The 24,440-nt window shown below is 46.5% G+C and overlaps 1 protein-coding gene across 6 annotated transcripts in view; it reads right to left on the bottom strand.

The window, feature by feature from the left end:
• Positions 1-24,440, bottom strand: part of ATP2B2 (ATPase plasma membrane Ca2+ transporting 2) — a 1,084,469-nt gene that overhangs the window by 93,517 nt on the left and 966,512 nt on the right. For all 6 annotated transcript variants that reach the window (XM_090021539.1, XM_090021533.1, XM_090021535.1 and 3 more), the window contains 2 exons: positions 16,740-16,919; positions 15,374-15,461 (listed from right to left, as the gene is read on the bottom strand). In XM_090021539.1, coding sequence (XP_089877665.1) covers positions 15,374-15,461; positions 16,740-16,919 — 268 coding nt within the window. The remainder of the gene's footprint in view (positions 1-15,373; positions 15,462-16,739; positions 16,920-24,440) is intronic.

The raw sequence follows: 24,440 nt of genomic DNA, 5'->3' as shown, positions 1-24,440 counted from the left end.
AAAAGCAGCACATAAGGCTACTGTCCCAGTCACCCCCCCTTAGTTATGCTACTGCTGAATGAGCATGTACATAGCGATGAATTTATAGATAGATACAAATTTGAAAAGAGTGCTATTATTTTTAAAAATTCATCTGGTCTCATTTGCTCTGGGATCATCCCAGACATAACTCAGACAAAATAGGAAGAATTTATTCAATTCTACTTTAATGATATGTACTACAATACTAACTATAGGTTTCAGCCTTGCAAAACTAGGAAATTCTACCAAATCAGGTACCTATCTACTCACATCCATGCTCATTAGGGTGAAAACTGCATAAAAAATAATATGCAATTCATTTGCCAAATACCACAAGTGGAAGAGAGCTACTACAACTCATTGTTTTTATGATCTCTCAAAGCAGTATCATTACCTGGTACCTTCTAATGCTGACACCTTCTCCCCAAAGGGTTTTTCTCTCCTCAACCAACCTACTCTATGGAAACCATAAAAAAAAGGACTGTATCAGAGAAATAACTATCTGATCACTCTTGAAAAATTTCTGGTTTGTCATATACCAAGAAAAAATAAAAGCTCCAAGTTCAGTTCGGTCTTTAATTGCAAAGCTAACTACTGACTGTCTAGGGTACTTAAAGTTAAAAAAAAAAAAAAAAGCAATTTTACCACTGGCTGTACCTGGCTCTTGTAGCCCTTTTAAAAAACTAATCTTAGATTTACACAATGGTGACCTTCTCCAATACAAATCACCCATGCATTGCGACTAGCCCTCAGTCTAGGCTGGTGTCCTGGTTGGTCAGATGTGCAAATGCTTATTTAGGAGCACTGGAAGACAAAGATGATGGCAGACAAATGTGAACAAGGCTGAAGGAAAAGAGAGATGATGTGTTATCTTGGGTAAAACAAAGGGACTATTCATTCACAGAAGATGAGCTGAGAACTGGGCAGGAAAACTTAATAATGGAGATGCCAAAAGACTCATTCAGAAAATGTAATCTTTCCAAGTGCCTAAACACCACAATCACTTACCCAGTTATCACAAAATCACAATATACAGCTTGCAATAAAATGACATTTCACTTGCTTAAAAAATCAAGTATCTTTAGCCCTAAGAGCATATGGAAGTTGGTGCATGAAGTCTTCCAACTGAAGTTGCTTAAGTCAGAATCTGTAATTGCATTTTCAAAGTAGGATAGAGAGGATGAGAAGGGGCAAATGTTTCAACATATGCCAATATGTTTTCTGATTCAGCCAAAGAAAAAAATCAGGAGGTCACATCCAGATGAGTGCACAAGTTGGGGCATGTGTTTGCTGCAACAAAAATAGCAGCACAAATTTGGGCCACTGCTTTTTGCCACTCTGGATGCCCCTGCATGTGGGGTTTGGTTCAGGGCTTTTTCCCTATTTCAGGGAAACAGCCATTTCCCTCTTCTTCATACTCCCAGAATGCTGGAGGAGTCAGGGAGCTCTCCAAGTAGCAGCTCATGAAGGGTTAGGTGCACCCCTGGAGTTTCACCTGGCTGCTCCTGCTTCCCCTTCCACCCCTCCCCCCATCACTCTGGCTGCAACAGCAGCTGGAGTCTCTGGGCTCCCCCTCCCTCCTCTGGCTGCTACTTCCAGCCCTTACCCGAGGGGTAAAATGGTATTACTTTGCAGCAAGAAAAACATAGGTTGGATATTAAGAATAACTTTTTCACTAGTGGAGTGGTTGAGCCTTGGAACAGGCTACTCAGACATAATGTAGAATCTCCATTCTTGGAAGTTTTAAAAGCAGGTTAGACACTGTGGGTGCTCAACCACCTGGCCAATAGCTATCATCGCCTACTGGAATTTACCATCCAGCGCAGGATGGCAAAGGCCAGGGTGGCAAAGGCCTGCAGCCCTGGACTTCAGGAGGATGGATTTCAATTATAGTAAGGAGACTAGTCGGGGAGGCACTGAGGTCCTGGAGGGGAGGGTTGTTGGGAGTCCAAGAAGAGTGATCATTCCTTAAGGAGATGATCCTCCAAGTCCAAAAGGTGACAATCCCCATGCAGATCAAAGGGGACAAGAGTGCTCAAAAGCCCAGATGGCTTACCAAAAGCATCCACAAACATCTCAAAGCCAAAAAGGAGGCATACACCCAATAGAAGGAAGGGGCCATTACCAAGGAGGATTATACCTCCTGGCTGGAGATTGTAGGGGGGCTATTAGGAAAGTTAAGGCAGAGATGGAACTGGGACTAGCAACCTGGATCAAAGATAACAAGAAGTCCTTTTTTAAAAACATACGGGGGTAAAAATAAGGTACCAAGTAATGTGGGTCCTCTGCAGGACATGCTCGGTAATCTGGTGGTAGCACCTGATGACAAAGCTAATCTCTTTAAGAGATTCTGTGCTTCCATTTTTCTGAGCAGGGGCAGGGGCATCCCCCCCACTGGGATTCTGGATGGACCCAAGGGAGGCGCAACCAGTCCTAAGGTCAATGAGGACCTAGTAAGGGAACTTCTGGAGGGACTAGACATGTTCAAATCAGCAGGTCCTGATGATCTCCACCCCAGGGTGCTTAGGGAATTGGCAGAAATCAATGCAGGACCCCTGGCACAGCTTTATGAGCACTCGTGGTGCTCTGGTGAGGTGCCAGAGGACTAGGAGCTGGAACCAACTTCCAAGGGAAGTGGTGCTCACCCCTACCCCGGTGGTCTTCAAAAGGATGCTAGACAGCCACCTAGCTGGGCTCATTTGACCCCAGCATCCCTTCCTGTCCATGGCAGGGGGTCAGACTTGATGATCTGCTTAGGTCCCTCCCAACCCTACCAACTATGAAACTTGGCTGGAATGACTCTGTCAGGGGCAATTTTGCCTTAAGCAGGAAGTTGGATTAGATGACCTTTTGAAGTCCCTCCCAATCCCTCTTTTTTATAAGTCTATGAAAGTAAACAAAAGCAGATACACCTAGGACAAGGTCTTTTAATATGACCATTACCTATGACACTGTGCTTGGAAAACAACTGTTGTAGTGGTCTGTAGAGAATGCAAACAGTTAGGATCTGACAGAATTCTGATTCAGAGAATGGGTTTTTCATTGCAGCTCCATATATACAGAGATGCTCTAATAAAATAGCTTGATTTCAGTTGATGACTTTTAAGGGCCAGGCAGAAAAGGTAAGATAAATAGATTTACTTAATTTAGATACATACTTAGAGAAACTTAACATACAGTGAAATATGGGAGTGCAACTTCAAGGTCAAGGAGGACCTCCCACCCAAACTACCTCTTCTTAAATTTTTCTGGCTTTATACCTCAGCACAATCTGTTTGGCAACAAGCTGTGCTGAATATATCTACATTGAACCACTTCAATATTTAACATGCTCAATATGATTCCAAATAGAGTATACTATATTGAAAGATTATTTGAACCTGACTTCAGGAGGAAGAGCAAAGGTTTATAGGTTTCAGTTTTTCATACAAATTATGCAAATTCTTTTAAGAAGGAAAAGATCATTCCTTGTGCTCTTTGTGCATAGCCAAAAGCAGCCATTACCTGCCACCCAGAACAAGATCCTGTAAATAACTTAAAATGAAATATCTCAGATCACATGTCTCCCCTCATGAGGCAGCTATTAGATCTAATCTGCTCTGGATATTACAGAGAATATTAGTCAGCAAGTGTATCTTCAGTTTAATTTACAAGGAAACCCCTTTCCACTCACAGCTCAGATCAAAGTCATCAGCAAGTGGAGTCTCAGGTTTCACTTCACTGCAGTTCAGTTCAGTACAAAACAAATACCACTTTATTTCAGTGGCTCTTATTAGCATTGCCACCCTTAGAGTCAATGGGTAGGACTGTTTGCTTTAAAAGAATAGAACAGAATATAATTTAGATGCCCTTTTCCCCATCCACTAATGAACTGAAAAAATTGTAAAACAGCTTATCTAGAAATAAACAGAGATTCAAGGTACACTAACATTAAGATATTTTCATACAAGTATGAATTATAACCTTATTTAAAAATATGTATATGATTTTATTTCACAACTGTAATATAAGCATTTAAAATTACATTTATATATTTTTTAATCTCACAGTTATTTACTTTTACCTCCTAATTTTTAAATGGTATAGTCTCTCAGTTAATAAAATAACAGATTGGGGCTTAAAGTGTTAAGGTTAATATGAGCTACAGTATAAACACCTTCTTCTCATTAAGCCTCATACTTATTTTTGTGGTTTTGCAATCCTTACATTTTCCCACTCCATTGCAGCATGAAAGACACTTAAATATTAGGGCTGTGTGAAGCTTCAGTTGCTGATTCAATTTGGAGGAGATTCGGCCTGATTCTGCAGCTGAATTTCTGAATCTGAATTGAATCAGGAGACCCATTAAGAGGTCCAAATTGAATCCCAAGCCGCCAAATCAATTCAGAAAAGATTCAGAGAGATTTGGATCGGCTGGAGAGAGGCAGGCACAGCCAGGTGGCTGCAGGTTCTCCTGTGGCTCCTTTGGCTGTGTCTAACTCTGCCCCAGCGGGGGGAACCACAGGACAAGCTCCCATGGCTGCCCCCTATGGGGAAGTGGGGGGGCAACGGGGGTGCCGCCCCCACCGCTTGGCACCCGTGCAGCATCTGTCACATCATGTGGGTGAATCACAGTTTGGCAGAGTGCCACATACTGTGTGAGAGCTGGGCCAGCTTCACTTGTCACCCAGAACCCAGCACCTCTCAGCTCCAGTGGCCCCAGCTCCCAGACAGTGCACAGTGCCCTGCCGTGCCACTCTGCACCTGCGTCATGGGATAGCTGTCATCTGGCTGCCAGGTGGGGTGGGAAATCCCCACTGCCCCACACTGCATGGGGGGCTCTACCACAAGCCCTCAGAGGCCCTGATTGCCACCGATACAGCCAGTGAGTGCAGGGATTTTTTGAGTTTTATTAATTTTTAATCCTTGACTCTGCAAATGCTTGTATGACTAATCCCCTGGATTATGCACATAAAGGAAGTCAATAAATGCATGCAGGAATAGGGTCTTGAAAACTATTTCTAACAGTATGATTTTTAATTATTTTTAATTATTTCATGACATGTCAGTAGCTGTATGGTCAGTTGGGACATGTCACAATATGTCAAAATATAGTAGCTGAAAATACTCTTTTTAAAATTATTATTACTTTTAAAATAAGTAAGACAAGTTGCCATTTAGTACTGACTGAAACAGAGCAAAGTATCTTTATTGTACATTATAATGAAAAAAATTAACAAACAACGGAAGAATAGCTCTTTTCAATCTCCCAGAAAACCATTCCAGGCTAACAGAAGTATACTGAATAGCACTGTTCTTCTAATTAGTATTCTAAAGGCATATTTGGTTTTATAGATCTAGGGGGAAAAGAGATGTTTTAGTCTGTACTAAGAAGCCAATCTCCTATTTTTTAAATACAAAATAAAAGTATTAGAGTATTTCAATTTGTCATGGATGGCCCCGCGAGCGGCCGTGAGCTCGCGAGCGCCCCCTCGCCGTGCCAATTAGGGTGGTCTGACACCCTCTACTCGCCCGCCACGTCTTAGATCTTATTGGTTCAGTATGGGAGGCTGCCTACTCGCACCCAACGGCACCTCAATGGTCTCACTACCGCTCCAAAGTGGGGTCCTCTCCCCCAGCCTTATGGGCAAATGCGTGCCTCCAAAACCTCCCCTTTAGCACGCCCCAAGCCTCGCAGCTGTCCCGGGGGACGTTGTCTGGTCCCCTTCCTGTTCTGCGCCCTCTCCGGGCCTCGCCCTCTCTCTGGGGCCTATACCGCGCTCTCGGCGCTCCGCCCTCTCTCTGGGGCCTGTATCGCGCTCCCTCGCTCTGCGCCCTCTCCGGGCCTGGGGCTCAGGTGGCCTTAGCCGTGCCTGGCCCCCGCTTGGGGCTCAGGTGGCCTTAGCCGTGCCTGGCCCCCTTGACCCTCTCTTGGGTCTTTTGCCCCACTGGGCAAAGTGCACCGTGCTCACCGCACTGCGCCCTCTCCGGGCCGCCCTCTCTGGGGCCTGTATCGCGCTCCTCGCGCCACGCCCTCTCTCTGGGGCCTGTGTACCGCGCTCTCCGCGCCGCGCCCTCTCCGGGCCTCGCCCTCTCTGGGGCCTGTATCGCGCTCTCGGCGCTCCGCCCTCTCCGGGCCTTGCCCTCTCTCTGGGGCCTGTGTACCGCGCTCTCCGCGCCGCGCCCTCTGCGGGCCTCGCCCTCTCTGGGGCCTGTGTACCGCGCTCTCCGCGCCGCGCCCTCTGCGGGCCTCGCCCTCTCTGGGGCCTGTATCGCGCTCTCCGCACTTGGGGCTCAGGTGGCCGTAGCCGTGCCTGGCCCCCTGGCACCGTGCCCCTACTGGGCACCCGGAGCCCCCAAACTGCTGGGGAGCCCCGCTGAGGCCTCCTCGCTCCCCTACAGCCTCACCCGGTCCTCCGGTGTAAACTGTAACTTAAAGCCAAGCCCGAACGGCTGTAACAAAATCAACGAAGAGCCTACCTGCTCGTAAAGCCAACGCTCCGTCCTACCTCTCATCAGGGCGATCTTGTTCCCTGCATCATTGCAGCCGGTTAGCGCGATGAAGTAGTAGCCACTAACCCCGGCCGCTCAGCTCAGCCGCAGAGCTCCTGCTCCTGCGGCAGCCAGAAGGGAACTGTTCCCTAGGCTTTGGCCTAGCTGTTTATAAGGGCCTGGCCCTGCCCCCTCCTGGCCACATGACCTGCCTGGTTGCCCTAGCAACCCCCATCTGTGTTGCTTCAGGCCTCTCCTCTTCCTGGTCTCTCCTTAGGAGCGGGGCGCGGGAGTGCCCCGCGACACAACCCCCCCCCTTAAGTTCAACACTCACCGGGCCGGTCTTCCATTTTCCAGGCAGTGTTCTCCCTCTAAAGTTCTTTTCTTGGTCTTTCGGCAGGTATCCAGCAGCGTATCTTAGAGGCGGAGGTTTTGAGGCGCCTCCTACCCGCCTTTTACCCGAGGGGCAACAAGTGGGATTTCCTGGGACGTACCCGCCACAGGTAGCCCCCCCCACCTTCGCTGGCCTCGGTACTTTACCTACCATGCTAGCTGAGTTTCTGCCTAGTCCCTGGAGACTCTTTCTCTTGTCCAACCTCATGGGTTCTTCCTTCACTGCAGCTGGTGAAGTTCTAGCTCTTGTTTCCCCATCTTGGAAATCCTGGAGTTTGCCCCAGATCTCCCACTGACAGCTCAGCGCCTTTCTTGCATCTTCCTCTGTGCAGAACTCGATTCTCCCCCGACCTGTGGGCCGCCCTCGGGGTCCTTTATAAATTTCCACGAAGGCCACCCTGCCTATTCTGGCCTCGAGGGTTCTCTTTAGTACCCTCCAGGAGGTTTTCCTGGGCAGACCGTTCACATAAAGTTGAGATCTCTTCCTCTTCTTCTCTCTACCTTTACCCGGCGGCTCCGTCTTCCTTCTACCTTGCCCCTCGCCTCCATCCGTTCTCTGGGGCTGGGCTATGCCTCCGTTTACTGACCCGCTTCCTGTATTCTGCTGTCTCAGATGGGAGACTCCCGCTGCCTTCCCGTTGTCTCTCGGGTGCAAGGACTTCCTTTGAGGGGAAGTGCGTTCAGCTGACACCGTTCCTACCCTCCCTGCTAGATCGGCTGTTTCTCGCTTTTCGGTGTCCCGTATGGCTCCTCCTTCCTTACTCTGCCGCCAAGTCATGCCCCCAAGTTGTTCCCTCAATTGGCTCATTACTTGGGCCTGACGTTCCTGCCACTGGCCCCATCTGAGGTCCCAATATTCTTGAGCAGTCAGTAGAACCTCTTTCTTTAAGGCCTCTAGTTTCCCAGCGAGAAAATCTTCAACCTCAGCACTCCTCCCAGGGTGCTCTGGTCCAACTCCCTTTCCAGGGTCTCCCGGGTTCTCCATTGTGGGGCACCCTTCTTTCTTTAGGCCTTGCCTTAACTTAGACCCAGCCTCCCCCATGCTTATCTCCATGGACTTGAGGGCTTTCATGAGCCGCTCTTCTTCTCGCATCTCCTCCTCGACAGCCTTTCTTTCTCGGCCTAGTAGCTCTTCAAGCTCTCCTAGCTGTTGCCTTAGCGGGCTCATGTTCTCCAAGGTCTGCACCTCCTGTTCTACTAGGGTCCTGGCCTTTAGCCCTTCAGTTTCCCTAACCTCGCGAATCTCTAAGGTTAGTTGGTCCTTGGCCTCCAGGAGCCCCTGTATCTTTCCCTCCAACATCTGTTTCTCTTCTTGTAGCTGTTTCTTGTCGATAGCCAATTCTGTCTCTTTACCCTGGCTATTTCTTAAGAGAATCTCCAATGACAGGGCCTGTTCTTTTATATGATTATTTTCTACTTGCAAGTTCTGCACCTGAGCCCTTAACTCCTCCTTTTCCTTTTCTTGTTCCCTTAGTTCTTCCTGCAGGGACTGACATTGTTCCTGTAGCCCCTCATATTTCTTCAGGAAGGCTTTTACTTTCTCCATCTCCTGTCCCACTATTGTATTCTCCTCCTCTATTTGGGCCTGGGATCGGTTCCGCTCTTCCCGTAGCTGTCTGACCTCCTGTTCAGCCTCCAGACAGCCTTCCCGCCACTTCTCTCTATCTGCCCGTAGCTCTTCTATTTCCGTTATGTGGTCCCGGATCTCTCTCTGAAGAGCTCCTATTAAGTCCCTTGCCACCTCCAACTTCCGCTGCGTCTGTAGCTGTTCCTCTGTCGGGGTTCTGCCTGCCCCAAGAGCCTGCTCCTTCCAATTCCCCAACTCTGCCTGCATGTGGCACAGTTTATCCTCCCTGACCTGGCTTTTCTTAGCTTCTTGGGCCATTACTCGTTCTAACTCCTTAGTTTTCTCCGCCTCAGCGGCTAGGAGGCGTCTTAGTTCTTTTATCGCCCCGTCCCTTTTCCCCGACACTACCTGTCGTTCAAGGGCCCCGGCTCTCGTCTCGGCTCTTTCTTTCAGGGCCCTAACCAATCCCAACTCCTGTTCCAGGCGAGCCACCGTCTCTTCTAGCTCCCTTGTTCTTAATTCCCATGCCAGCATTTCTGGCCCTTGTCCTTCTAGAGGCCCTTCCTGGTCTCTGTCTAGGTTCGGGCCATCTGCATAATAGGCATCCATACCTGGTTCTGCCTCGGGGTCTGTGGTCAACAACCTTTTCTGCCCGCGCTCTAATCGGGCTATCCTTTCTTTCATTCCCTCTATTTTTAGCAGGTCAACAAAATTCTCTGGCCCCTGGCCGTTCGGCTTTTTCTTCTGAGACATTATTAGCCCTACCCTTATCTGCCTTGGGTCCGGGCCTCAGTCTTTCCTCCCCAATTCTTAGCAATGGGTATCTTCCCGTTGCCCCACCACTAAACTGCGGCACTCTCCTCTCACTATAAGGGTCCGACTACTAGTTTAGCCCTGGGTCCTCTATCCCTCTAACGGGACACGGGCTTCCTGCCCGCGCACAGCCGGCTTCCCGGCCAATGCACCACTTTGTCACGGATGGCCCCGCGAGCGGCCGTGAGCTCGCGAGCGCCCCCTCGCCGTGCCAATTAGGGTGGTCTGACACCCTCTACTCGCCCGCCACGTCTTAGATCTTATTGGTTCAGTATGGGAGGCTGCCTACTCGCACCTAACGGCACCTCAATGGTCTCACTACCGCTCCAAAGTGGGGTCCTCTCCCCCAGCCTTATGGGCAAATGCGTGCCTCCAAAACCTCCCCTTTAGCACGCCCCAAGCCTCGCAGCTGTCCCGGGGGACGTTGTCTGGTCCCCTTCCTGTTCTGCGCCCTCTCCGGGCCTCGCCCTCTCTCTGGGGCCTATACCGCGCTCTCGGCGCTCCGCCCTCTCTCTGGGGCCTGTATCGCGCTCCCTCACTCTGCGCCCTCTCCGGGCCTGGGGCTCAGGTGGCCTTAGCCGTGCCTGGCCCCCGCTTGGGGCTCAGGTGGCCTTAGCCGTGCCTGGCCCCCTTGACCCTCTCTTGGGTCTTTTGCCCCACTGGGCAAAGTGCACCGTGCTCACCGCACTGCGCCCTCTCCGGGCCGCCCTCTCTGGGGCCTGTATCGCGCTCCTCGCGCCGCGCCCTCTCTCTGGGGCCTGTGTACCGCGCTCTCCGCGCCGCGCCCTCTCTCTGGGGCCTGTGTACCGCGCTCTCCGCGCCGCGCCCTCTCCGGGCCTCGCCCTCTCTGGGGCCTGTATCGCGCTCTCGGCGCTCCGCCCTCTCCGGGCCTCGCCCTCTCTCTGGGGCCTGTGTACCGCGCTCTCCGCGCCGCGCCCTCTGCGGGCCTCGCCCTCTCTGGGGCCTGTGTACCGCGCTCTCCGCGCCGCGCCCTCTGCGGGCCTCGCCCTCTCTGGGGCCTGTATCGCGCTCTCCGCACTTGGGGCTCAGGTGGCCGTAGCCGTGCCTGGCCCCCTGGCACCGTGCCCGGCCCCCTGGCACCGTGCCCCTACTGGGCACCCGGAGCCCCCAAACTGCTGGGGAGCCCCGCTGAGGCCTCCTCGCTCCCCTACAGCCTCACCCGGTCCTCCGGTGTAAACTGTAACTTAAAGCCAAGCCCGAACGGCTGTAACAAAATCAACGAAGAGCCTACCTGCTCGTAAAGCCAACGCTCCGTCCTACCTCTCATCAGGGCGATCTTGTTCCCTGCATCATTGCAGCCGGTTAGCGCGATGAAGTAGTAGCCACTAACCCCGGCCGCTCAGCTCAGCCGCAGAGCTCCTGCTCCTGCGGCAGCCAGAAGGGAACTGTTCCCTAGGCTTTGGCCTAGCTGTTTATAAGGGCCTGGCCCTGCCCCCTCCTGGCCACATGACCTGCCTGGTTGCCCTAGCAACCCCCATCTGTGTTGCTTCAGGCCTCTCCTCTTCCTGGTCTCTCCTTAGGAGCGGGGCGCGGGAGTGCCCCGCGACACAATTGCTATGTCACATTACTGCACAGCTAATACTGCCATGGCATGAAATAATAAAAACATAATGCAAAAATAAATAAAAAAAACAATATATAAAATAAAATATGAACAGAATTTCAACATTCTGAAATGGTAAACTTTTTTATCTTAAAAATTCTTCCATAGGAACATTTACTGAAAACTGATATGACTTGGCAAACATTTGGTTTTGTTTAAATGGCTTTTTCTGATGATAAACAGTTTTGACAATTTTTTTCTAACCTGATCTAGTCCAAAGACTGACAGTAGTTTTAAATATTTAACAAAGCAACGTCTTCCCAACTTGAAATGCTGAACAATGCTTTCTTTCCAGTCCTTTAATCTTTCTGATGGGTAGAATTGTAACATGTTAAATAGAAATAATACTTCCTCCATTATCTAGATTCCATTAAAAATGAAATATCAAAAAATGATTTTCTGATGTATATGTTCTTCCCCAGAGCATATCTAATATATCAAATACATGAAAATTATCTCTGTACCTCAAGTATCTGAGAAACACATAGCTTTTGGCAAAAAGACCAAAATTAGCGAATATTAAAATGGTACTGTTGAGTGGCATTGTAGCTGTGATAGTTCACATAAGCGTGCACTCTCTGTATATCTTATTTAGATAGCCTATATCTACCCTGCCTTCTGTCTGACCTCAGACTAACACAACTAACTACCTCTATCTTTTATTGGACCAACTGTATAACTGGGATACAGTTAGGCAAGCTTTCAAAGGGAAAGCGGTCTTCATCAGGTGTGGGGAGGGAAGCAAGCAGAGCTGTTAAGAACAGTGGGTAGGTCTATGAAACTGGAAAGGGAAGAAATTCCTGGTGGTATCAGGCAAACAAAAGAAGAAAAGAATCTTGATTACCGGGAGACCTATCAAAAGGGAGGGGTATCATTACCATACGTGGTATGTAGGAAGAATTTCAGGAATCAGGTAGATTATAGTGTGTCATATAAACAATGTTCACTGCTTGGTTCCTAGTGTCCAGCCAGCTTTTGTTCCCACTTTTAAGGGTATTTGGTAGATGTCCCTTGAGCACAATGAGACTGACATCAAAAAAGGAGTAGCTGTTCTGTGAAACAAAGTGCTGCTACTGATGTGTGTCCATTGTCCTTATTTTTTCTGTGAGAGTTCGTTCTGGTATGTAGTTGTTGCTTGGTTTCACCCATGAGGGCATTTGGTCTATTGGCTCAGGTATATCATATGTTGGGAAAGGCATGTGTAGGATCTATGAATTGTGACTGGTTCATTGTGGGGGGCATGTTGATTGTAGTGGAGATATGTTGACAGGTTAAATGTCTATTGGGTGCTTCTACACATGCCCCTGACTGAGCTTTTGGTACTGCACAGTCATTTAGTACTTGCTTTAACAGTATTGCCAACCTCACCCTGTAAAAAATCATGAGACAAACTCTTAAAAATCAATAGATTTGGACTCTAAATCATGAGGTACTATTTTTGAAGTGTGTATGTGTGTGGTGGGGTTATTTGTGAAGGTGTGGGGGGATGTGGGTGCATGTGAGGTTTGAAGTCCAGCAAAGGGGGGTCCCCACACACCCTGGCAGGATGTGGGGTACTGTGGCTCAGGAGTGAGGGGCAGCAGCAGGGTGGGGGGGGGCAGTGGCTTGGGAGTGAGGGGAAGACAAGCAGACAGACACACAGGCAGGCATGCAGGCAGAGAGGCAAGTAGGCAGGCAGGCAGGATGTGTCACAGGCTGTGCAACAGAGCACCAGGGGAGGGGCGGGCAGCTCCCTGCCCCTGCTGTACCCCTGGGGGAGGCATGGGGGACAGGTGCCCCCCAGATTTGTGCCCAGGGTGGAGGCAGGCTGCGGGCTGGGGCTCTGTACCCTGCTGCCTTTGCCCCAGGAGCTGTACAATGCTGCATTCCTGAACAAACTTCCCACAGTTCCATCCCACAACCCTCCCCAGCCCCAGTCTCAGCCCCATTCCATCTCTTACCACGGCAGCCTTGATCTGCCCCTGACCCCTTCCCTCTCCCCCACCCCTTCCTCTTCACAGACTTACCTGCACAGCACTGCTGTACACACGCCACAAGAAAAAGTCCCAAGATTTGATCTTTCTATCCAGAGATCATGAGTTAGAGTTAATTTGACATGGAAATCAGGAGCCTCATGATTTTTCATGAGAGTTCCCATTACTGCTTCAGCACGTACTAAATGACTGTGTAGTACCCACCGGTACTGTGCAGTCCTGGGGGCACATGCTTATTTTTAAATGCTACGCTGCCATAGCAACAAGGTATGGTGATGTAGCTCATTGCTACAGTGACATAGTGTCTTGTGTAGACATGCCAAGAGTTAAGGCAAAGTTATGCCCCATTTGATGTCTGCAGAGCTGCGGGGAGTTTGCTTCTGATGATGAGTTGGGCAAGGGGGGTTGTTTGAAAGCCAGGAGCTAAGAAGTTGGGAATGTTTCTTGCAAGGTCTAATTTCATCAACAATAGGCTGTAGTTGTTTGATGATTCTTTTAATTGGTTCCAGTGTGGGGTGGTAAATGACTACCAGGGATGTGCAGTCGGAGGGGGGCTTCTTTTTGTATTGTAGCAGGTTACTGTGGGTGGCTCTTTCAGAGATACTATTTCTCCACTAGAGTATGCTTCTTGTAAAAAAATTAGATTTTAGGTTATCCAGGTCAGCATCATGAGTAAATAATTCAGTGTAACTTTTAATTGCCCTTAAAGCATTCTGCACATCAATGTAGAACTGCTCATAAGCTACATTAGACAATTCATTGATTTTCATTTGACATCATCAGATCTCTAAACGTTTAACAGTACTAGCATTCTGTAACAGTATATCCCTTTCAGTCTCTTAATGCACATACTGTAAATCTAATTATCATTTTGTTGATTACTACTGTTCCGCTCTATTGATTTCTTTTTTCAACTGATAATTTAATTTTCCTGCAAAGGGAAAATCCTGCATGATTCACTTCCATAACCATTCCCTAGAGATATTTATTTAAATGTATGAGTCCTACAACATGCACCTATGTTAAGCTTTAGAGCTATGCACCGGTCTTGGGATCTGTGGTAAGTTTCTGTGTAGTGATTCTTAGACGTGTAAACTGAACTCATAACCAAGAGGTAAAGTGAACTTCAGGTAGCTTTAGCCACCTTTGTGCCTGTCTGATTCTGAGCTGCTCTGGAGGTTGAGGTTGCACTTGCATTAAGACAAAGCTAAAGCTGAATACAGACAGAAGTGACACTCAGAATCTCTGGAGTGCTAAAGCTACATATCTGACTTGTCCAGTAGACCACACCTAAAGAAGGTGTTGGTCCTCAGAAGACAGCTCATGGCTCCATGCTAGAATTCTTGCATAAGACGAATTCTCTTTTCACAGTTGCCTAAATGACCTACAAGCATAAGACCCATTAACTTTCAATGGAACTTGTACTCTCAAGATGTTTTGATGCTTTGGAAAATTCCACTCTAGTAGAATGCCATTGATGTCCTATATCTATATAGTCCCATTAAAAGAGTTATTACTTACCTAAAGTATGAAAAAATTACCGAAGAGAAAAATCAACATAGTAAAAAATGTACACGCTTCCACCACAATTCAAGAAACAGGCCTGGGAGCAGTAACATAACCGAGGGCAAGCAACCAGGGCAGGAACCCTAGTATTGCCTGTTTGCCAGGGTGTGGGAGGGGGGACAAAAATAGCTACTGCTGCAACAGTGGCTGTTTCGCTGCTGTAGTTGACATGGCAGCAATCTATGATGCCCCAAGGATCTGTGTCTATTACCACAGGCACAGGACTGTCCTGCTACACCTCTGCCTGGGAGTGTGGCCTCAAGCTCACCAATTTCACATTTTAGAGCAAAGAGCAATGGAACCCAGAGTTCTTTCTCTCTTTTCCTTTCTCCTTATCTCCATCTGTTTTATCCTTACCACTAAGGTCTCCTATGCTCTAGGATGGGTTTTCCAGCTATGCCAACAAACATCGATCATCCCCAGTGTAAATACTGTGTTTACTGCAAATGCTTGATTTTGACAGTATAGCTCACACCAGTTTCTTTAATAAAACAAGATACCTTGTTAGAAAATTTATTTTCTAGGGCTTTTCCCACTCTAGACTCTCAGAGAGGGGAAAAGATTCACATCTCCAACACTCCTATACCAGTAGAATGCAGGTACAGTAACAGAGGTCTGTCAAAATTGTGTCATGGCTGAAACAATTGTAACATGAGAAATAACATACCTAGCCCCTTCTCTTTCCCTTCCTTCCTTCATGCTGCCTTATGAGCAGTATGCTACCATGAGTCAGGACTGTAATATGGAAACATGTCTTTTACATGACAGTATGATCAGTCCGGGGGCAACTTATTTTGTTTTCTTCTGCAGGCCACCCTGAGCCTTTGTCAGCTTGAGTGGCACATAAATCTAACAAATAATAATAAAGTAAAGAGACAGACAAGAGATAGACCATTTCTCTCTGTCAAACAAACACACATACACATACACATCATTTGCTTTTACCTTTTACCAAAGTGTGTTTGTCAGTAGGAGATGAGCGAGCAAGTACCCGAAGTTTTGGCCAGATTTTGTCAATTCGTTCTTGCTCAATCTGAAAAAAATGATATAGTCATAAGTCTACAATATGCAAAATCTGAATATGTTTGTGCCAACATTGCAGATGGTTCCCTTTCACACTCAAAGCTGGGAACCAGCCCATACAGTGGTCGGATTTCTCCAAAATGACTGACCAGCAATATCCAAGACTATATAAAAGGAAAATAGTGTCACAAGAGAAAATGAATTTGCCATAATCTTTTATTTGTGGTGTTCATGAATCTCTTGCAGCTGAAAATTACAGTGCCATACTGAACTGCCTTAATTTCTGGATGCAGGATGTAGGATCCACCATAGTGACATTCACTTTTTTATTGCCCTGAAGAATAATTCACCTCCAAAATATGACTCTAGAAGCATCAGTGTTAAGTTCCTTCTTCACAGAGTTTCACTGGCTCCCACACTAGACTTTTTTAGTCTACAGCTGAGACAATGTTTCAAACTGCTAGCTCTGCCAACTTTACCTAGTACATAGAAATGGAGTTGGGTTCTCCATCTTATGCATCAGCAACATATTTAATGTTCTGAAAACCACATTACGTCCTCAGTGGCTTATGTGCATACTTGAATATTCATGAGCTGTTATGAATATGCCTTCATGCTGTTTTAAAGAGATTTGCATCAATGTAACTGCTTTGTTAAAAAACACTGCAGATGTAGTTGGAGAATCTAGTTCACTTTTCCTTTTTGTTCTTAATGGTTACTGTGTTGGCTCTTTTATAAGAGAATATAAGAACAGTAGGAACTAATTTTAGTTGTCACAGTCAGATAATAGAATATATGCACAGAGATGAGCTGAGTAAAATTGTGAGAGTGCAGAGGGCTCCGAATATGGAGAAATATATGATATCAAAGGTTGGCTCCAAAAGGTACAGGTTGCCATTGACATATGAGTGTGTTCTTTGTATATTATCCACCTGCCTCAACCAAGAGCTTCTTGATATATTTAAATTTGAACTTTTAAAATTTGAACCTCACAGATTATGGTTAAGAAATAAGGACAAAGTAAAGGCATCACAAAAGTCACTGTCGGGCTAACCAGTTCAGAGTTGGATTAAATATAACATGCTCATTTTCAATGTCATTTAAAATTATACTGATGTAGTATTAGAATTAGCACCATCTCTCCAGTTATGTTTCAAGGCTGAGCTTTTATCTATTGCAGCAAGAAACATAACGGTATAGGAGAAATGCAACGTATTTTGGTCTCTACCGCTATAGTCTGTGAAACATAACACCTAAAAATATACTTAATGTTTAATTTATTAATTACCTCTCCCTTTTCATTTCGGATTCTTCTGTTAAATTCCTTTCCCTCAAGGCAAAGAAAGTCTTCTCCTGGATGAATAATTCCACACTTTATGGCAATGGCACGAGCTGTATTGATGTTGTCCCCTGTGACCATGCGAACAGTAATGCCAGCTCGCTGGCACTTTCTTATTGCTTCTGGGACCTACAAAAATAGTGAAGTACAAAAAAAAGGGGGGCATTACAGGATAAGGAAAAACAGGTATCACTGTCTAATTTTCTATAGTTGCAATATCTCAAAGCAGAGGACGTTCTGGAAGAATAAGAAGGTTCATATAATACCAAAAGTCATAGCACACGTCAGGAATATCTAAATATTGCCCATCTGAAGGATACATTAAAAAAGTGCTCATTGCACAAAAGCCAATCCTGTGTCTTCTTCAATGTCACAGATGATACATTTAAAAATAAAGTTGTGTAGTAGAAAAGCATTAATTTACAAGGATAAACTGAATTACTAAAAGTTATTTTTCTAATAGCTAAATTACTTACAATTATGTTCTGAAATTATATTCTGCAAATGTAGTGAAATAAAATTGCAAGCATATTATCAGTAATTTCAGTGATTGCTACTTTTAAAGAATATAGAGGTAAGGCTATCAGAAAACAGACATTCAGAAGTAAGATTACAGTTGCAAATGAAGTAATGAAATCACCTTAAGTCAGCACCCACATATATGCCATTTTCCTTTTTTGATTGTGTAATATTGACTACATCACTAAAGCACATTTGTTTTATTACTTGTTTTGTACATACATATTGAAACTTAATGCGCTGCGTTGTTGTTGCTATGCATTTGTTTTCATGCAAATTGCTCTCATTTCATGATCTGTACACAGGAACCTGACAACATGGACACATAGCTGGCTTTGTCTTGCCATACTTAGAAAACAGAATGCCACATGGAATCTTATGATTGACCTTAGTCTGCCAGTCTCAAAGTCCTTGCTAAAATTTCCCACCCAACTATCACTTTGTGCAAGGAAGTCCTGACACAGCAAATTTCTTTAGATCCGCAAAAAGAGGAATCTTCGTGAATACTTGGGATCAGAGCTTCTCTCTTGCATAGAATGAGATACACAGAGACAGCATCATAGGGTTTGGGTGGGAGGGGGGGTTGTGCCTAGATAACCCCCATTCCTTTTCAAAATACAAAAATGAGTTTGCATTACATATTTGTTCATATATTTCCTCATCAATGTTTAGAGTTCCACTGTGGACAGAGAAGCATATAGTTCCAGCAGAGTCTTTTTACAGTAAATAGTCTAATAGAGATAACATTTAGAGCAGAGGCCAGTAACCTTTTTCAAGCTACAGGCTGGAACAATCTGGCTCTGGTCTGATACTGTGGCAGCATATCAGCTGTGTTGGGGATACTTTCCCTGCTTCTCCCCTAGAGCCACTCAGCTGGGAACTGTTTCTATGCCACTGCTGCTTCCCTCAACCCTGCTCCCAGGCTGTGGTATGAATGCAGCTCCCAAATAGAGGGGAGCCATGCCCTATGCGGCAAGGCTGAGTTGGAAGTAGGAGTACAGAGGAGTGTATCAGCATTGAAGCAGCTCCCTGGCCCTTGTGTAGCTTCTCACTACTCAGCCCCAGTGCAGGCTTAGGCACAGGCAAAATCCTGCAGCTCTGCAGGCCAGATCCATCCTGCAGGCTACATGTCTATCCCATTTTAAGGAAGACAAAACCAATATAACTCTAAAGTGACCTGAGGAAGAACATCTAACCATTTTTGCTTCAAAACTGTTAAAAGCAAAGACTATGATTAAAAATTCGAGAGTTCTTTGCCTAGGAATATCCTGATTAGATTTTATAAGTACAGGTGCTGTACAGTGGAGTAGGGGTGATTTTTCTTCTCTGTACAGAAAGGAACAGTGTTCCCTGATAGAAACACTATCATGCACATAAGTAATACAGCACTAAGTAATTAATAAAAATAGTACAAACTAATCTGGTTTTTACAGATTTTACTTTGCCAAAGGCCCTCAACAGGCCTCTATGTGTACCTGCAAGAAGCAAAATGGACCACAAGGGGGAGCACACTTTCATGTTTTAGCCTAGTAGCATAGAGATTAGATAATTCACCCAGGAATCAGTAAAATAAGAGGGGAGAGGGCCTATAACTCGAATCTTCCAAGTGCCTTGCCCATTAGTCTATTGGGCTAAAACATAGGAAGGCCTTCCTCCTCCTCCTTTTCTGACATTTAGTCATGGGTTTTGGCTGGCTACAATTTAGGACTTACCTATACTTATGCACTTACCAAGGTAAGCATATAGCACTCACTTGGGGGACCATCTGCCTGGCCAGAGCACAGCTCTACAGAGCATGCTTAGTAGGCACATGGAGACTTGCCTGTTCACAGCTAAATCACACTGCTGATATAACAAGTAAGAAGTAGGTCATTATGAAGGGAATATAATATAATTTTTCTGTAGCCATTTATAAATTCAGTTACCTAGCCCTGATAAAAATAAACTCTGAGTAATCAAGAGATTTAAGCCACATATGCATCTATTATTAATTTGTATTGTACATATTATGATCAGAAGTTGTTTTGAAAACAATAATTGTTTAATGAATATTTAATATCAAGAATTGTGCAATACAGCCACAAGGTTGTTATATTTTTTTACTGAATCAATGAATATAATTAAAAAGTGATGTTTCAAAATAGAGATCTTCCTAACTTTAAAAATGGCAAAACATGAATGCATGTTTAACCCAAGACATTTTGTTTTTAAGGAATATGAATATGTTGGACCAAGAAGAAGGATTGCCAGGAAGAAACAGGATCCACCGGATGAAGAGAAAGAAGAGGATCTTCACCAACAGGCTCACTAACCTAGTTAGGAAGGCTTTAAATGAGGCTCGCTGATGGAGTGCAAAGGTAAGTGGGGAAGTGGGTGACCTGAAGGAAGCACAAGTCGGAGGAGGCATGGGAGACCTCATTTTTCCTGAGAAAGTAGGGCACCAGCTAGTAACCACAGCTGTCTCTACATGAATGCATGGAGCCTGGGAAACAAGCAGGAAGAACTGAAAGTCCTTGCACAGTCATGGAAAGATGATGTGATTGGAATAAGAGACTTGGTGGGATATCTCGCATGACCGGAGCACTGTCATGGATGGGTATAAACTGTTCAGTTAGAAGAAGAGGAGCAAGAGTTGCATTTTATGTAGAAGAGGCATAGGATTGCTCAGAGCTCCAGTATGAAACTGGAGATAGACCTGTTGAAAGTCTCCGGGTTAGGGTCAGAGGGGAGAACAACAAGTGTTGATGTCATGATAGAAGTCTGCTATAGACCACCAGACCAGGAGGATGAGGTGGATGAGGATTTCTTCAAACAACTAGCAGTTTCCCGATCACAGGCCCTGGTTATCATGGGGGACTTCAATCACCCTAACATCTGCTGGAAGGCCAATACAGTAGTACACAGGAAATCCAGAGAGTTTTAGGAGAGTGCTGGGGACAACCTGCTGGTGCAAGTGTTGGAGAAGCCAACTAAGGGCCATGCTCTTCTTGACCTGCTGCTCACAAGCAGGGAAGAATTGTTTGGGAATACAGAAGTGGATGGGAACTTGGGTAGCAGCAACCACAAGATGATTGAGTTCAGAATCCTGAGGAAGAAAGGAGAGCAGCAGCATAAAGATCCTGGACTTCAGAAAAGCAAACTTCAACTCATTCAAGGAACTGATGGTCAGGATCTCCTGGGAGGACCATCTGATGCGGAAAGGAGTTGAGGAGAGCTAATTATACTTTAAAGAAACCTTACTAAGGGCACATGAATGAATTATCCCAAGGTGCAGGAAGACTATCTGGAAGCAAGTATGGCAGAAGACCAGCTTGTCTTATCAGGAAACTCTTCAGTAAACTAAAACACAAAAAAGAACCTTACAAGAAGTGGAAATTTGTACAAACAACTAGAGAGGAGTATAAGAGTATTGCTCAGGCATGCAGGACTGAAATCAGGGAGTCCAAAGCACAACTGGAGTTGCAGCTAGCAAGGGACATGAAGAGGAACAAGAAGGGTTTCTAAAACTATGTCAGCAACAAGATGAAGATTCAGGAAATTGTGGGTCCCTTTTGGAATGGGGGAGGCAACTACTGAAAGATTATGTAAAAAAGGGAAGTACTCAATGGCTTTTTTACCTCAGTGTTCACAGGCAAGGTCAGCTTCCAGACTACTGCATCTGGCATTACATTTTGGGGAGAAGATGAGCAGTCAATATGGCAAAGAACAGATTAAGTTCTATTTAGAAAAGATGGACATGTACAAATCCATGAACCAAAAGCAATACACCTAAGGATACTGAATCAGCCAATGTGATTGCACAGCCACTGGCCATCATCTTTGAAAACTCATGGCAATTGGGGGAGATCTCAGATGATTGGAAAAGGGCAAATATAGTGTCCATCTTGAAGAAAAGGGAGAAGGAGGATCCATACAAGCCATCCTCACCTCAATCCCTGGAAAGATCATGAAGCAGGTCCTCAAGGAATCCATTTCTAAGCACTTGGAAGAGAAAAAGGTGATTAGGAATAGTCAGCGTGATTCACCAAGGGCAAGTCGTGCCTGAGCAGCCTAGTTCATAGTTCATAGTTTTTAGGGTCGGAAGGGACCTGAGTAGATCATCTAGTCCGACCCCCTGCCATGGCAGGAAAGATTACTGGGGTCAAACGACCCCGGCAAGGCGTTCATCTAACCTCCTCTTAAAGACCCTCAGGGTAGGAGCCAGCACCACTTCTCTTGGAAGTTGGTTCCAAGCTTCCTGACTGCCTTCTGTGATGAAGATCCTGACTTCAGGGTTTGTGGCCTCCCCCTCTGGCACCTCAGAGACCTCCACCCAGACTGGCTCTTGGCTGCAGGGGTCTGCCTGTCACTTTTTCAGGCTCTGGGGTCCGGGAGCATGGCCATCTCCCTTTGTGAGGTCTGCTCCCTTTTGGGATCTCTGGTGCACCAGCTGGAGGAGCTCCAGGCCTCTGTCCAGAAACTGCATGCCATCAGGGACGGTGAGCAGGAGATAGACTCCTACTGCCAGTCCCTTTTCCTTCTGGTGGCAGAGGGTAGACCACAGTTGCCTTCCAGGACAAGGGAGTACTTGAGGACCTCCCATGCTGTTCAGCCAAGGGGTTGGACCAAGGTGGTCAAGGACCCCAAGACCCGCTGTGACCAAGGTCCCCACCCAGCTGGAGCTTTGCAACAGGTATGAACCTCATGCAGCTCTAGCAGAGCCTGCCAAGCTGTCAGCTCCTGCAGGCAACACAGGCTCAACTGTAGCTACCGCCCCTGCTCTCCCTAAAACAAAACGCAATGTGTTTGTCATGAGGGATTCCATCCTGGGGGGACTGAGGGGCAATCTCCTGCCCTGACCCCTTAGCCCAGGAAATCTGCTGCTTCCTGAAAGCCCAAATCGGAGACATTGTGGACAAGATCCCTGAGCTCCTCCAGCCCACTGACCACTACCCTATGCTCCTTATCCATGTGGGTACAAATGACATGGCTTGGAGCACTCCCAGCTGGGTCATGAAGTGCTACAGGGATTTGGGAGCGGGGCTTAAGGGGTTGCAGGTGCAGGTGGTGTTTTCATTGATCCTCCCAGTTTCAGGCTACAGGCTGAGGAGGGAGAGGAGGATCAAGGTAGTGAACCAAAGACTGTGGTGCTGGTGTCATCAGGAAGGCTTTGGCTTCCATGACCATAGTCTGCTCTTTGGTGAGAGAGGCAGTGAGCTGCTCGGAAGAGACAGCCTCCACTTCTCTCCGCTGAGGAGGAGGTTCTTCTCAGCCAAACTGGCTGACCTGGAGGATTGCAACCAAAAGAAATCTCATGTAGAAAAATTGGAGAGAATCCAGAGGAGGGCAATGAAAATGGTTAGAAGGCTGGGGTTTGGGCACATGACTTCTGAGGAGAGGCTGAGAGAACAGGGTGTATTTAGTCTTGAGAAGAGAAGACTTCTAGCCTTGACATTTGGTCCTATTTCTTTTTGAAGAAAAACAATTGTTTAAGTATTATCGCTCTTATTATTCGAAAGGGAAATATATTTATTATAGAACATTTTAAAAGTACATATGAAAGTCTGGTAATCTTACTAACTAGTGTTTATCCTCCAGTTATAAATATGCCTAAATATTAACTTTAAATTTATTAATCCTTGTTAACAACTTATCCATCAAAATTTTCTTCCCTTTTTATAATAATGCAGATGCGTTTTATAATAGTGGTAGATCAGGTCAAGAAAAAAAGATTCTCTTATAAGCACGTTTCTCTGGTAGCCAGAACTCCTTTTCCTTTCTATAGCTTCTTGTCTCCAGAGCATGAAATACACAACTTCACGACAGTACCACAAACATGTGTCCCACTATGCTTTCTTATAATAAAGCCCATACACATTATCTACCTCCTAATTGTAAGTTTCATTCCAGTGACATTCTTTAAAGCAAGGGTGTCTAACTTGTGAGTGGCCAGGGCCACACATGTGGGCCACATACCCCTGGGCTGTATACTGTGAGGGCCACATGCTGCATTGTGCTACTTGTACCCCTCCCCAGTACACATTGTACTGTCCCAATACCCCCATACCCTGAACCCTGCCTCATGTTGGTCCCTCCTACTGCAATGCACAGAAGGTTCTCTACTGTACCATCCAAATACTCCACTGAGCACAGCAGCTCACCCCAGTCTGCCACCTATTCCCAGTGGAACGCTGGGGCAGACTGAGGTGACCAGAACCCTCCGTCTGGGCCTATGCACACACCCATGCCCTGCCACCACAGTGGCCAGCCTCTTACCCCTTCCCCTGTGAGCCCCTGGCTCAGCATGGGAAATGTCCAGACAACAAGGTGCAATCTTGTACCTAGGCTGCTGCACCCTTGGACTGTGCTACTGCTGATTTTGACAGATTCACTGGATACCTGATCCAGCTAGCCTCCTGATCATGTGTTTTGCCTGACCCGCTGGATACCTGACCCAGGTCTGGCCTGATCTCCTGGATTCCTGATCTGGCTAGTGTCCTGACCTGACATTCTGTGTGACCCTTTGGACCACTGACTTGGTTTCCTGGACAGATCTCCAGGTTTTGGACTTCCTGGTTTCCCTTAACCCTAAGATGACCCTCAAACTTGGCTACCTATGGCTTGGCATGACACCCCATTGGGTCCCTAAATCTCCCTGAGCCACCCAGCCACAGGTTCCATCAGCCCCACCTCCAAGTCTGGGGTCAGGTAGAGGAATCTGGAGAAGGGAGGGGGAGTTTGGATACTCTGAGAGTAGCAGCTGCTAAAATAGTAGTGGGAGGGAGCAGAGCTTGGAATGGGACCCCAGGAGCTGCACATTAATTCCTCAGGGCCTCACACAGCTTGTGCACCGCCAGTTGGACAGTACTACTCTAAAGAGACTTCAAGAGGAATTTGAAATGGTGAAACTGGTTCATACACCGAGTCAGATCACATGGCTGAATTCTTACCTCTCAGCTCCATGTCGTTGGGGAACCGTGACAAAGGATGCAGCCTGTCTGACTCACAAAAAATTCCACCACCCCCTTGCCCTCGTCTACCTAAACAAAACTGATTAAGATGCAGTGGGAGACACACCCAAAGCCCTCCAGATAAGGGAGCAACTGCCCTAGGTCTCATTTGCATCTGAGATGGGGCCAGATGACCATTCAT

This window comes from Crocodylus siamensis, chromosome 11 (assembly GCF_052110815.1).
Source record: "Crocodylus siamensis isolate JL-2025a chromosome 11, ASM5211081v1, whole genome shotgun sequence".
In the NCBI taxonomy this organism is placed as follows: domain Eukaryota; kingdom Metazoa; phylum Chordata; order Crocodylia; family Crocodylidae; genus Crocodylus; species Crocodylus siamensis.
Note: the sequence above shows the minus strand (reverse complement) of the source record. Positions and strands in the feature narration are given on the sequence as shown.